General features: G+C 42.0%; 1 protein-coding gene across 2 annotated transcripts in view; it reads left to right on the top strand.

The window, feature by feature from the left end:
- Positions 1-14,800, top strand: part of FBXW7 (F-box and WD repeat domain containing 7) — a 325,255-nt gene that overhangs the window by 114,301 nt on the left and 196,154 nt on the right. For both annotated transcript variants that reach the window (XM_082244066.1, XM_082244065.1), the window contains one exon: positions 3,363-3,932. In XM_082244066.1, coding sequence (XP_082100192.1) covers positions 3,432-3,932 — 501 coding nt within the window. In that variant the 5' untranslated portion in view covers positions 3,363-3,431. The remainder of the gene's footprint in view (positions 1-3,362; positions 3,933-14,800) is intronic.

Genomic DNA, 14,800 nt, shown 5'->3' with positions numbered 1-14,800 from the left:
CCAATCAAAATTGAAAATTTAGTGTTTACACAACCAAAATGGTTTTGTGTATTTTTGCATAGAGTAGCTAATCTCTTTAAAGTGGTTGTAAGCTTGCAGCCACACTAGGTACAATTTTAAAGTAGTGTGATTTAAAGAGGTTGTAAACCCTTGAAAGTTTTTTTTTTTTTTTTTTTTCTGAAACCTGAAAGAGAAACCCATAATGAGCTAGTATGCATCGCATACTAGCTCATTATGAAATACTTGCCTAAGAACAAGCCCCCGCTGTGCCGCCCGCTTAGCTGGATGACGGGCGACATGTCCAGTCGCCCATCTTCCGGGATCGCGGCATCCGGCCATCTGATTGGCCGGAGCCGCGGTGACGTCACTCCCGCGCGCAGGAGCCGACGGTCACGGCACGGGGCTCTGAAGAAACGGCACCAGCGGCCGTTCCTTCAGAGCGCATGCGCCAGTGACGTCACTGGCTGCATGTAAGGTAAATATCTCCTAAATGGTACATGTTTAGGAGATATTTACAGTACCTATAGGTAAGCCTTAATATAGGCTTACCTATAGGTAAAAGTGTCAGAGGAGGGTTTACTTCCTCTTTAAAGCCCGACTTCAATCACTACATCAGCACTACTGTGAGATTTGAAACAGTTTGATAAAAATTCAGTCCTACTTTATGAGATGGGCTGTCCATGTCACAGGGAGAAACAGTGATGTTATATACTAAAGTTTCACTAGCAAAGGGTTAATCTTTCACTTCTTTCAGGCGCAAGAAGTGCTGATAAGGACACAGGCGCGATTTACATTATAGTCTATGGCAGTGAAATCCTGTAATTCCTAAAAAAAATAGTAACACATGAACTACTTCTCAAAAGATATTACCTAAAATCGTATCTATTAAGACACTGCGAATGAAACCCATTAGATGCTACTTTAGGTACGATTTGTAAATCGTATGTCGTGCCGGAAGTCATACTGGTGTGACCAAGGGCTTAAGGCTTGAGGTTTTTTTACCTTCATGCATTCTCCTAATACTTGAGCCCCATCTCGATCCAGTGATGTGCACAAGAGCCTTGGCTCTCTCGGGTCTCTTCCTCCTCGTTGGCTGAGACAGAAGCGGTAGCCATTGGCTCCCATTATTTTAAGTCACAGCCAGTGAGCCAATGAGGATAGAGCGGGAGTGGGGCTGCGCTTAATGTAGAACTATAGAGAAAACGTTTTTTTTATTTTGGATAGAGTAAGGGACAGTTATAACCCCGGTCAGGTTTTTTTTACCATCTGTGTCTGAGATTTCTGTAAACTTCCTGTTCCGCGACCAAATAGGAAATGAGAGCAAACCCCTGAAAATGAAGGTATCTCCTTGGGGACCCCCAGGTCACCAGAACTACCTAGTGTCCCCATTGCAAGATTTCCCTTCTATTACTTTTCTGGGGATGACCCAAAATTTGGGATTTTCTTTTACTTCTTCCTGTTTACCATTATTGAAAGTTAAGAGAGGGTGAATCTCATCAACAAGGGCACAGGCAGTGATAGAAACTGGCAAGCTTTATAATCCTTCTCAACACTCTCCAAAACTAAAAAAAAAGTTTTGCCTTTAGTTATACTTTAATCATGTCCCCATGCCTGTACTACTCATGTAAACAATGTGTGTGGGTATAGGTTAGCCTGATCTGTGGCAGCTCACAGCAGCCGACGTCTAGCTCCCTGCTGCATGCACATACCCTCACCTCCCCAGCTTCATTGCTTCTGCACCGAGGTGGGGGAAGCCGCTGGCAACTCTGACTGTTACATTAACATATAGGTATCCCTGCACTGATTGTGAGGGAAGGGATAGGGGCATGCATGGTGTTATGCATCCAGAAGTGAAGAGCTGAATTATGGAAAGTGTTTTCTCTGAGATAAAGTGCAGTGTCTCTCCCTGCAGGCTGTTGGAGAACAGACGAGACAGAGGCTACAGCTGAATAGCAGCTTGTCATTAAGAGATATATAGTGTTTTTTTTATTCATACTTACCTAGGTGGATGCAGCATCGATCCCCCGGCGCCTCTACACTGAGAACCGAGCGATTAAACACTGCCATGAGCAGAGAACTGACTGTCAGTCAGCAGCTCTCTGATCTGCCCCCTCCTCACTCACTGAAGTGCTGGACTGTGGAGGGGGGCTTGCTGAGAGGCTGAGCTGGGTGTCAGTCCAGGGATCTAGGCAGATCCTGACTGCTTGGTCGTCATGACACAGAGCCTGGACCGACTCTGTGACATCAGCCCGCTGTCTGCTGAAAACGGTCACAGGAGTGCAAAACGAACTGCACTCCCATGACCCCATAGAAGAAGTACAGCCAAGCAAGCTTTGGCTGTACTTCTTTAAACCGGATGAGGAGTCTGAAGAAAATTGTAACATTTTAAATCAAATGTAATTGGAAAGTTAAAGGACATTGTCCTGTGAAAAGATTTCACAGAATTTAGGGAAATTCATACTTTATTATTACACTTACAAAATTCATACCTTCTGTAGCATGCTGTCTCCCTCCCTGCTTCTGTTTACATTGTGATACTTTCTGTGATGGAACTGCTTTGAGCTACCATTGGGAACAGTTCTTGGGAAATTCGCTGTGCATTGGATTGAATTAGTAATCCGTCTGCTGTAACCCACATGCTCCCTCCAGTGGTGGGCAAGAGCTGCTTCTTCAGAATGTTATCTGAATGCAGTATTAAACCCAAAAGCAACTTACCATATCATAGATGTAAAGGCTGCATTTGTTTTTCTTTTTTTTATTTAGGCTTTCTTTCTTTTATTTTAACCTGGTGTGATTTGGTCAATAAGTCAAATTTCAACAATTCAAGCTGTACTGATACATGCAAATGTATCAGTTTAGAGGGTTGAGACAAACCAGTTACCACTGACAGGGGTGCTTACAGTGACCAACTTTTAGTTATTCATGTAAAACCTTTATCCCAAGAAAAAAAACTGTTGCTGTAAGTGCTTGTAGAACTGCAGTCTTAGCTGGAGTTTGGCTTCAATTTGATAGTGTATCTAAATCTGCTAGTGCATCCAACACTCTCCTCCTTTCAAACTGACAATGCTGTTGTCAAAAGCTTCTCCTGTACCTCCATGAACCTGGAGTAATTTAAGAGTACAAAACCTACATGGGAATTATTTTTCCCATTTTAAGCTCCAACGAGCAGAGCCCTCTGATTCCTATTGTATTGTAATTGTACTATCTGCCCTCATCTTTTTAAGCTTTGCATAAACTGTTAGCGCTATATAAATCCTGTATACTAATAATAATAATTTTACTGTTTTACTCAAGTGTAACTTAATATTTTTTTTAACTTGCTTGATGTGAGTAACATTTTTTTATATTTTTTTGTGTTTCAGAATGTGAAAGCGTTTGTCGCTTCACACAGTCTACTGAATGTCCATGAAGTAGCAAGCTGGCTTTTGGAAATGAATCAGGAACTGCTGTCTGTGGGCAGCAAGAGGCGACGTACTGGAGGCTCTGTGCGAGGTAATGCTTCCTCCAGCCAAGCAGATGAGGAGCAAATGAACAGAGTGGAGGAGGAGGATGAGCAGCAGAATTCACGGCAGCAGCAGGAGGATCAGCATATAGTGGTAAATGGAGATGTTGATGGCCCTGGTAGTGTGGATAGAAGTGATTCCCAGCACGGACAGTTGGAAGAAAATAATAACAGCTGCGTTATAGCAGGTCAGGAGTCTGAGGACCAACCTGAAGAACATGAGCCAGCAGAGGATGAGGAGGAGGATGAGGAACATGTTTGTGATGAAGATGATGATGAGGAGGAAATGGATCAGGACAGTGATGACTTTGATCAATCTGATGACAGTAGTAGAGAGGATGAACGCAGAAATAGCGACATCCCAAATTCAAACAGTATAATGGACATAACTCTTCACCAAAAGTCCACTCCTTTCCATACAAAAACAAAGGTGAGTGCTGTTCCTTATGTATAGCTGTGATATTTTACACTTTCAGTTTTTTTCAACAAATGCGTTTTTTTTCATACCTTATTGTCAAGGGTAGGCATGCATTTTTTTTTTGTCTCACAAAGTTTTTCATGAGAAGTATTTATTTTGTTTATAGTAATTAGTAATGAGGTAGTTCTTACGAGAATCTCGTTTTTTGTGGTATGTGTTTTTTTTTTTCCCTCATTTTTTGAGAATTTGATATCTGCTTAATGTACCAGCGATAAATATTTATCAGCCATCAGTTTATGAACAGTATAGTTTCAGAGTTAAATAGACTAAAAAACATCGAAATAAAGCATCATCAAGGCCCCGTTCACACTTGGGCGACAAAGAATTTCAAACGCGATACACGCAATGAATGGCACCCCAAACGTGTTGTGACATCCTCCCGTGACCTCGCTGTCTGCGGAGTGCGATCTGTGATCAGCTGATCACAGATTATGGTAAAGGGCCAATCACAGCTTGTATAATAGTGTAAATTCTCTGTCCCCTCAAAATAACTCAAAACGGTCATTAATATCTAAACCACTGGCAACAAAAGTGAGTACACCCCTAAGTGGAAATGCCCAGATTGTGCTCATTTAGCCATTTTCCCTTCCCGGTGTCATGTGACTCGTTAGTGTTACAAAGTCTCAGGTGTGAATGGGGAACAGGTGTGTTAATTTGGGGTTATCGCTCGCACTCTGTCATACTGGTCACTGGAAGTTCAACATGGCACTTCTCTGCAAGGAATTCTCTGAGGATCTGAAAAAAAAGAATTGTTCATCTACATAAAGATGGCCTAGGCTATAAGAAGATTGCCAAGACCCTGAAACTGAGCTGCAGCACGGTGGACAAGACCATACAGCGGTTTAACAGGAAAGGTTCCACTCAGAACAGGCCTCGCCATGGTCGACCAAAGAGGTTGAGTGCACGTGCTCAGCATCATATCCAGAGATTGTCTTTGGGAAATAGACGTATGAGTGCTGCCAGCATTGCTACAGAGGTTGAAGGGGTGGGGGGGTCAGCCTGTCAGTGCTCAGACCATACGCCGCACACTGCATCAGAAGGAAGCCTCCTCTAAAGATGATGCACAAGAAAGCCTGCAAACAGTTTGCTGAAGACAAGCAGACTAAGAACATGGATTACTGGAACCATGTCCTGTAGTCTGATGAGACCAAGATGATAAGCTTATTTGGTTCAGATGGTGTCAAGCGTGGCGTGTGGCGGCAACCAGGTGAGAAGTACAAAGACAAGTGTGTCTTGCCTACAGTCAAGCATGGTGGTGGGAGTGTCATGGTCTGGGGCTTCATGAGTGCCGCCAGCACTGGGGAGCTACAGATCATTGAGGGAACCATGATGGACTGGCCAAGCATGTCTCCAGACCTAAACCCTATCGAGCATCTGTGGGGCATCCTCAAACAGAAGGTGGAGGAGCGCAAGGTCTCTAACATCCACCAGCTCCGTGATGTCGTCACGGAGGAGTGTAGGAGGACTCCAGTGGCAACCTGTGAAGCTCTGGTGATCCCCATGCCCATGAGGGTTAAGGCAGTGCTGGAAAATAATGGTGGCCACAAAAAATATTGACACTTTGGGCCCAATTTGGACGTTTTCACTTAGGGGTGTACTCACTTTTGTTGCCAGCGATTTAGACATTAATGGCTGTGTTGTTATTTTGAGGGGACAGCAAATTTACACTGTTATACCAGCTGTACACTCACTACTTCACATTGTAGCAAAGTCTAATTTGTTCAGCGTTGTCACACAAAAAGACATAAAAAAACATTTACAAAAATTTGAGGGGTGTACTCACTTTTGTGAGATACTGTATATCTAGTAAAAATAGAGAAAGTTTCACTGTATGAATGACCAGCACCCTGCTTCTTGTGATGTGAAAGTCTTACCGTGAAATTACAGGGAAATGGAAAAACGTAACATGTACTTCGGTTATAAATGGATTGAAAAATGTATTTTAGGTCAGTGTTTCTTTGTACACCTTCCAATTTCCCTGCACAGCAGAGAGAAGTAAGTGGGTGGTATCATTCTAACATGACTCAAGTTATCTAGGGCTGAGCAGAAAATAGACCAGATGCCTACAAGAAGTAAAAAAAAACACAAGGGGAGTCAGGAAAGAGGGCAGAGGACACTGCTATGGGGCGAGGTGAGGGAATTGCTGAGGATACCACTATGGGTGGGTAGGTTAGGGGGCAGAGGACACTACAGTGGGAGGGAAGATATGAAAGGGGCAGAAGACACTGCTGTGGGAGGTGATGTTAAAAGGGGGGGGGGGGGTTTCAGAGGACTGTACTATGGCACGCTATGGGGGTTATCTACTAAAACTACACGGTGCAAAAATCTGGTGCAACTCTGCATAGTAACCAATCAGCTTCAAGGGTTTATTGTCAAAGCTTCATTGAACATGCTGAAGTTAGAAGCTGACTGGCTACAATGCAGAGCTGCATAAGATTGAGTGCTTCCATTTTAGTAAAGCTCCCCCTATGTGCTCTGCATGCTGTCTGGATAGATCTCAGCCACTGAAAGGTTGCCTACCCCGTTGTAAAGTGTTAGCTGGAGTTCAGCTTCAATTGGTTTAATCTAAATCTGCTAGTACATCGAACACTACTCTCTCCCCAGACTAAAAATGCTGCTGTCCAAAGGTGTCTTTTAGGTGTTGCTCCTTTATCCAGAGTGGGGGCACAGTATAGGATGTGTTACTGGTCATTTCACCAGGTGAACCATATCTAATAATTGGTAAGGGGCAATATATTACATTTTTGGTTTAATACTTAACTTGGATGCGTGAAGCTTTGACCGTCCGTCTCCATGTGTCTCCCCTGTAACTTCTTTCTAGTCATGTCAAATATTTTTTCTTGAGAGCAAGGTACTGGCTAAGCAAACTGCTCCTTAGCAGATACTTCGCTATTTTTCTTGTCTTATGTGCCAATATGTTCTTAAAGGCTAACTCCACCTTTTAAAGTATGTTACACTCATTTGTTCTTAAATTACAGGTGCATCTCATAAAATTAGAATATCATCAAAACGTTTATTTCAGTAATTAAATTCAAAAGTGAAACTCATATATTTTATATAGATGCATTACACACGGAGTGATGTATTTCAGCCATTTTTCTTCTTATTTTGATGATTATGGCTTACAGCTAGTAAAAACCCAAAATTCAGTGTATCAGAAATATAGAATATTACATAAGACCTTTAAATAAGTTTTTTTTTAAAACAGAAATGTTGGCTTGCTGAAAAGTATGTCCATGTACAATGGGTGAAATAATTATTTGATCCCCTGCATATTTTGTAAATTTGCCCACTTATAAAGAAATTAAGGGTCTATAATTTTTTTCATGGGTGTATTTTTAATGACAGTGACAGAATATAAACCAAAAATCCAGAAAAAAACCACAAAACAAATATTATAAATTAGGTTGCAGTTCAGTGCGTGAAAGAAATATTTGATCCCCTAGCAAAACATGACTTCATACTTAAAGATACCCTTGTTGGCAAGCAAAGAGTTAAGATGCTTCTTGTAGTTGGTGACCAGGTTTGCACACCTCTCAGGAGGGATTTTGGTCCATTCTTTTTTACACATCTTCTCCCTTAAGGTTTTTTGGCTGTCACTTGGCAATTCGAAGTTTCAGCTCCCTCCATACATTTTCAGTAGGTTTAACGTCTGGAGACTGGCTAGGCCATTCAATGACCTTAATGTGCTTCTTCTTGATCCACTCTTTTGTTGTCTTGGCGATAGGTTTTGGATCATTGTCACGCTTGAAGAACCCATCCATGACTCATCTTCATTATTCTGGATGAGGGAAGAAGGTTCTCATCAAATATTGTACAATACATGGCCTCATCCATTGGCCCCTCAATGTAGCAGAGTCTATTTGTAGCTTTAGCAGAGAAACAGCCCCAAAGCATAATGTTTCCTCCTCCGTGCTTGACTGTAGGGATGGTGTTCTTAAGGTCATAGTCAGCATATTTCTTCCTCAAAACACTGCGAGTCAAGTTAATGCCAAATACCTAAATTTTGGTCTCATCTGACCACAGCACTTTCGTCCATTCCTTCTCTGAATCATTTAGATGTTAATTGCCATGACTGTACATGTGCATTCTTGAGGAAGGGGACTCGCCGTGTTTGGAGAAAGAGAAAAATGCTGACTATGACCCTAAGAACATCATCCCTACAGTCAAGCATGAGGTGGAAACAAATTAAGTTTTGGGATTGTTTCTCTGCTAAAGGTACAGACAGACTTTGCCGCATTGAGGGGCCAATGGATGGGGCCATGTATTGTAAAATCTTAGATGAGAACCTTCTATCCTCAGCCAGAATACTGAACATGGGTCGTGCCTGGGTCTTCCAGCATGACAATGGCCCAAAACATACCGTCAAGGCAACAAAGGAATGGCTCAAGAAGCACATTAAGGTCATGGAGTCGCCTAACCAGTCTTTAAACCTTAATCCTATAGAAAATTTGTGGAAGGAGCTGAGACTTCAAATTGCTAAGTGACAGCCAAGAAACCTTAGGGATTTAGAGAAGATCTGTAAAGAAGAGTGGACCAAAATCTCTCCTGAGATGTGCAAGAACCTGGTCACCAACTACAAGAAACGTCATATTTTGCTTGGGGATCAAATAATTTTCACTCACTAAAATGCAACTTAATATATAGCACTTGTTTTTGTGTTTTTTTTTCCTGGATTTTTGGTTGATATTTTGTCTCTATCATTTAAATTACACCTATGATAAAAGTTATAGACCCTTTATTTCGTTGTAGGTAGGCAAACTTACTAAATCTGCAGGTGATCAAATACTTATTTCCCCCACTGTCCAGTAAGGTATGTACTCAGTACTTGGTTGTGGCTCCTTTTGCATGAATTACTTCTTCAATGCGCTGTGGCATGCATGGAGGCGATCAGCCTGTGACACTACTGAGGTGTTATGAAATCCCAGGTTGCTTTGATAGCAGCCTTACTGTGGCCTTACTGTAGAATCTTCATACTGGACCTCATGCAACTTGGATTCTGTGCCTCTCCACTCTTCCTCCAGACTCTGGGACCTTGATTTCCAAATGAAATGCAAAAGTTTCCACAGTCAGTGATGATTTGGGGACCCATGTCATCTGCTGGTGTTGGTTCACTGTGTTCCAAGTCCAAAGTCGGCACAGCCCTCTACCAGGAAATTCTAGAGCGCTTCATGCTTCCCTCTGCTGACCAGCTTTATGGAGATTCTGATTTTTTTTTTGCAGCAGGACTTTGCACCTGCCCACACTACAAAAGTACCAATACCTGGTTTAATAATCATGGTATCACTGTGAATGATTGGCCAGCAAACTCGCCTGATCTAAACCCCATAGAACATCCATGGGGTATTAAGAGGAAGACACCAGACCCAGCAATGCAGATGAGCTGAAGGCCGCTATCAAAGCAACCTGGACTTCCATAACACCTCAGCAGTGCCACAGACTGATCCGCTCCATGCCATGCCACACGGATGTAGTAATTCATGCAAACGGAACCCTGACCAAGTATTGAGTGCATACTTTACTGTACATGGACATACTTTTCAGTAAGCCAATATTTCTGTATTCAAATTTTTTTTTTATTTATTCTTATGTAATCTACTTTTCTGAGATACTGAGTTTTGGGTTTTCGCTAGCTGTAAGCCATAATCCTCAAAATTAACAGAAATGCTTGATATATATCACTCTGTGTGTAACACATCTATATAAAATGTTTCACTTTTTGAATTGAATTACTGAAATAAATAACTTTTGATGATATTCTAATTTTATGAGATGCATCTGTCTGCCACTGTGGCTGATGGTACTTGAAGTTCATTCATTCACAGGAAACTGTGAATGAATGGCGTCGCTGTGTGGGCGGAGCCCTGCACGGCCACACTGTTTTCTAATTATGACAGTGGGTGCTGGGAGAAGATTCCCTGCCCGTTGGAACATGTTACATCTTTCATCCTAAGGCTCCGTTCACACCTGAGCAATTTTCTGCTTGGAGCTTTAAAACACTCAAAAAGCCGAATCCCGTTAATTTCAGTGGCACCTGTTCACGTCTGAGCATTCTGTCGCCTGAAGCAAAACTCCTGAAGGTCAAAGTACATGAGCTTCTTTTTGGCAGATTACAAATGTTTTTGGCCCCATAGACTTCAATAGAAGCTCCTGACTTAAGCGTTTTTACGAGCATTTTCTGCTCAAATAGCAGCTCTCCACCCTTCATTTCCTCTCCCCCTAGTGCTTTCTATTGGCTAAACAAAAAGACTCAAAGCTGTAAAACACTTGTAATACACTTCTAAAGCGCTTGTAAAAAGGTTTAAAAAAAAAAAAAAATCCAGAAAATTACCAGTAAATTGATATGCTCATAGAGCCTAAATGTCGCTCTGGCAGATGGACTTGTAATTATCAACAGAACACAAGTGTGGTGATTTGCTCCAAATAAATAACTGCACATTGTTTTTCTATGGCGGTGTGCATTTTTTGTGTTTTCGGTCTTTAGAAGCTTTGGGATTGTTGATCCTAATTTCTATATATTCTGTGCAACCAAAACTAAGGGTCCTTTGACACGGGCGTTCCACCCAGGGGACTCTGCTGTGATCAGCAGGGATCAATCCGTTGATCCCCACTGAGCAGGCGGTTAACAGGTCCCTCCCCGCTCACTGTTCAGAGACAGACCTGTCAGAGCCCCGCTCTCCTCTATGGCAGATTGGATGAAAACAGCCCGCCTGTCGGTTTTTATCCGATCCCTTCCTCCAGACGGATGGAAAATAGGGTTACCATCCATATGGATTTCACAGACAGGATCGGATAGCAGTGGGTGTCAATAGACATGTCACCACTGATATCTGCTGCCCCATAGAGGTGCATGGAGCATCCAATCAGGTCCACCTAAAAAAACTGACAGGCAGACCTGATCGGAAACCCTGTGTGAAAGGGGCCTTATGGGGAGACTATACTTGCTCTCTATTTTGTTTTTGTTTTGAATTGCATTCACTAGAGCAGCAGTTCCCAAACTGTGCGTCGGGACCCACTGGTGGGTCGCGAGCTGTGTTTGAGTGGGTCGCGCTGAGCCGGAAATCACTGAGACCAGGCCCGCTTAAATTGTTCTGTGCGAGCCCGCGCAAATTACAGAGAGCCATAGCAGTCAAATCGCGATGGATTCAGGACCCCGCCCACTCAGTTTATGGAGGCTGGTCTGCATTTCCCGCGAGGAGGATACTTGCATCAGTGAGTACGTATGTGGGCTGTTATGTAAGATATGTTTATGGGGTGCTGAGCCAGCTCCTCGGTCCTGCTGGCGGCAGTGGTGGTGGCTAGACTGGCGGCGAGATTCTATCAGCTATAGCGGGCAGAGACGGCAGTCTCGAAGTCATTGGAGGACCAGGTGGCCCAGAGGTGTCAGGAGTTCATGGCAGCTTCTGTGACCCCAGTAGAGGATCTGAAGGAGAAGAGCCAGGACACCAAGACCAGCATAGAGCTCCTCATCATGGACACTCTGGGTGAGGTGTGCTGGGCCCTGGAGAGGGCAAACAGGGGCTTCACCTTCACTGTGGACCACTGGGAGAGGAAGGAGGGTGAGTGCCATATAGCCTGCTGATCACTGTCCTGGGGTGGTTGATTTCTGTCCTCTGCCTCCCTTATACTGTCTATGAGGGTGCTGATTACTTACCACACATGCCACAGGTTTCTGACCCCTCACTTAGAACATCTGGCAAGTGTAATCAATAATAAATTGAAAAGTAGTAAATTGATATTTTTAATTTAACATCCCACCTCCCTTAAAAATATGCATTATTATTATTTGCATTTATATAGTGCCAACAAATTCTGTAGCGCTTTACAATAATTAATTACAAGCAAGTGGGTCCCAAAAATTACCTGTATTCAGAAGTGGGTCTCGGCCCAAAAAAGTTTGGGAAGCCCTGCACTAGGGAATCTATAAATTGCAGCTAAAGTTACAATAGCAAAACAGTAGCAGAAAATAGTAAATGCATGAAGTTTTTACCTCTGATTTTGTTCAGCCAGAAGTGGAATAATCTCATAGAATAGAAGTGAAATAGTACAGCTGAAGAGGATGGGAAAGCATGAAAAAAACGTTGTCTGAGTATGAGAAGGTCGTGGCAGGTTACATGCTTTGCATTCATACATGTTTTCTAAACCCCTTTAATCTTTTGAATGGGCAGACATACTTGCGTTGTGTATGGGTGCTATGTAACAATGCTTCTGGAAGCTATGGTGTCCTTGTATCTCTCCTGACATTTGCCTTTGTTTTTCTCAGCCTTTCAGATCGGTGGATCCGAGTGGCTGCCAGTTCAGGCAGTTCTCTTGTCATTTGCAGCTCTGGTCTGCAGTGCTTGGTGTGAATTACACAGGCTCTGATTACACTTGGATGTGCTAACAATGCGGTTTCTTAGAGTACCACTGGCTTTATTTTAGTTAGGCTTGTTCAGGATTTCAGATGTTTGAGTATGGAGCATTTGTTGCTGTCTAACTTTTTTGTTAAATCCAGACAGTATAATTATCTTGTCAGACAAAATTTCTTATGATTACAGTCCTAATTAAAGCGTTTGTTACCCCAACACTTCATATTCCTGATATGTGCCTGCTGTGCCATGTTCTTGTATAAAATAGTATCCTGTTTTGTATTGCTTACTTTGTGTGAAATCCCTGGTGTTCATGCCAGTCCCTCTGCTTTCCTATTAAAAACTGACCATGCCTGGCAAAAGAACACAGCATGGTCAGTTCTTTAGCTATGCTGGGAACTCAGGGCACTCTCCTCCCAATGATCAGACTTGTCCTGACCCCCCCCTCCTCCCCCTGCACAGCCTTTCTATGGGAAGCTAAATGTAGTGCTGCCTCTTCTCCCCCCAGCTCTTATGTAGCTGAGAACAGAGGGAATGTGATCCCTCATAGAGAAGGCATGTTAGGTTTTTATTATGTTTCTTGTTTTTTTTTTATATCTATACAAAAATGTTTTGCCTTTTATTTATATTATATTTTAAACTGAATGGGTTGTTTGACAAGGCGATCGTTTACAATCACTTTAAAACTGACAGTATTCATGAAACCATGTTAAAGACCGCATAAATAGGACATTCTATCTATCTATCTATCTATCTATCTATCTATCTATCTATCTATCTATCTATCTATCTATCTATCTATCTATCTATCTATCTATCTATCTATCTATCTAAATGCAAAATAAAGCACAACTACATCAAAGGGATAGGCGGACCCCTCTCAGTCCCGCAAAAAATCGCAGATTGCCGCCATTACTAGTAAAAAATAAATAAAAATTACATAAATCTTTCCCGTAATTAGTAGACGTGATATTTTTTGTGCAAACCAATCAAAATACGATTTCTTTTATTTTTTTTTTATTTTTTTTTTTACCAAAAATATGTAGCAGAAAACAAATTGGCCTGAAATGTTAAACATTTTTTATTTTTATTTATTTATTTTTTTTGAGAATGTCATATAGCAGAATGTGAAAAATATTGTTTTTTTTTTTAAAAAATTGTCGCTCTTTTTTTGTTTATAGTGCAAACTATAAACCGCGCAATTGTCCATTAATGTAACGCAGTGCCGAATTGCAAAATAGGGCCTGGTCAGGAAGGGGGTCAAATTTTCGGGGGCTGAAGTGGTTAAGCATTGTATCAATGAAACTACTTGTTTTCAATTAAAAAGCCACTAATAGTATGCATCAAAATCATTCTTAGTTTTACAAATAAATAGATTGTGAAACCCTCCTGCTTTTTCGTAGCCGCCATCATCACAACTGCGGTCTTCCCCCATTTGTGCAGTACCTTATTTCCGCCCTCAGTATGTTTCCCTGGCCATAATCCCGTGCATGCGCAATTTGCGCTGTATCCAAGCCTCGTTTTTGCTCCCGGTTACTAAGGAAACCTTATGCAGCGGATAGGAGCCGATTCTGTTGCTACCTTACTCCAGAGTCTTGTGGGATCTCGGGGCTGACGATGACAGTAAGAAAATGACGCAGCCCCGGCATAGACCCAGCATTTTTCCAGCAGCAGAAGCTTGCCGGAAAATTAGGGCTAACGGTGCATGCGCGGGTGACGTCATTTAAAAGAAAAACAGCGATTACTCTGAAAGGAAGCCGGTAAGAGGAGAATAAAATATTTACAAGAAATAACATAGCCTGCTATTATTATTTAGAGGAAAGTGATCAGAATGAGTATACAACCGCTTTAATATAGGATACTTGTTCTCTCTCTCTGTTTTATTAGTTGCAGCTGATGGGGGTATTTTATCCTTGTCAAATGTCCTAAATGCTCAGTACCCGGGGTCAAAACGTGTTTATGTCCTTTTTATTCAAAGTAGCATATTGTACCGCATTTGTAGACTGATTTCATGGGTGTCACTGTCAACCTTCCAGCCACAGGTCAATATAAACTGGCCTTGGTGTCCAGTTTTACGCCTCAGATATTGTTCTGTATTGCCCTCCCAGCTAAAAAGTATTCAAAATATACACAAGCCTGTGCCACCCTTTGAGCACTTTAACAGCCTGTGCCATCTGGTTTCTGAAATTCTCAGTAGTACCTGATGTAGTTTGATATTTCTGAGATGAATGATGAAGGTGAAATACAGACAGTAGTAGCAATTCTACTGTAGCAACAAAATATGGAAGAAAGTCAGCAATCCGGCAAAACATTCTGCAGTTCACTTTTATCAACTAACGGACTACAGCTACCAGTGGATTTGTTGTAATTGTGTTTAGCCAGTCTTGTGATCCAGGCAGCTTGGAACCAGTGTTAATTTTGGCAGCAAATTTCAATTTAGTTTTAGTCTTAGTCTTAGGACTAAAATGGCAT

This window comes from Pelophylax lessonae (genome assembly GCF_965119305.1).
Source record: "Pelophylax lessonae genome assembly, chromosome: 1".
In the NCBI taxonomy this organism is placed as follows: Eukaryota; Metazoa; Chordata; class Amphibia; order Anura; family Ranidae; genus Pelophylax; species Pelophylax lessonae.
Note: the sequence above shows the minus strand (reverse complement) of the source record. Positions and strands in the feature narration are given on the sequence as shown.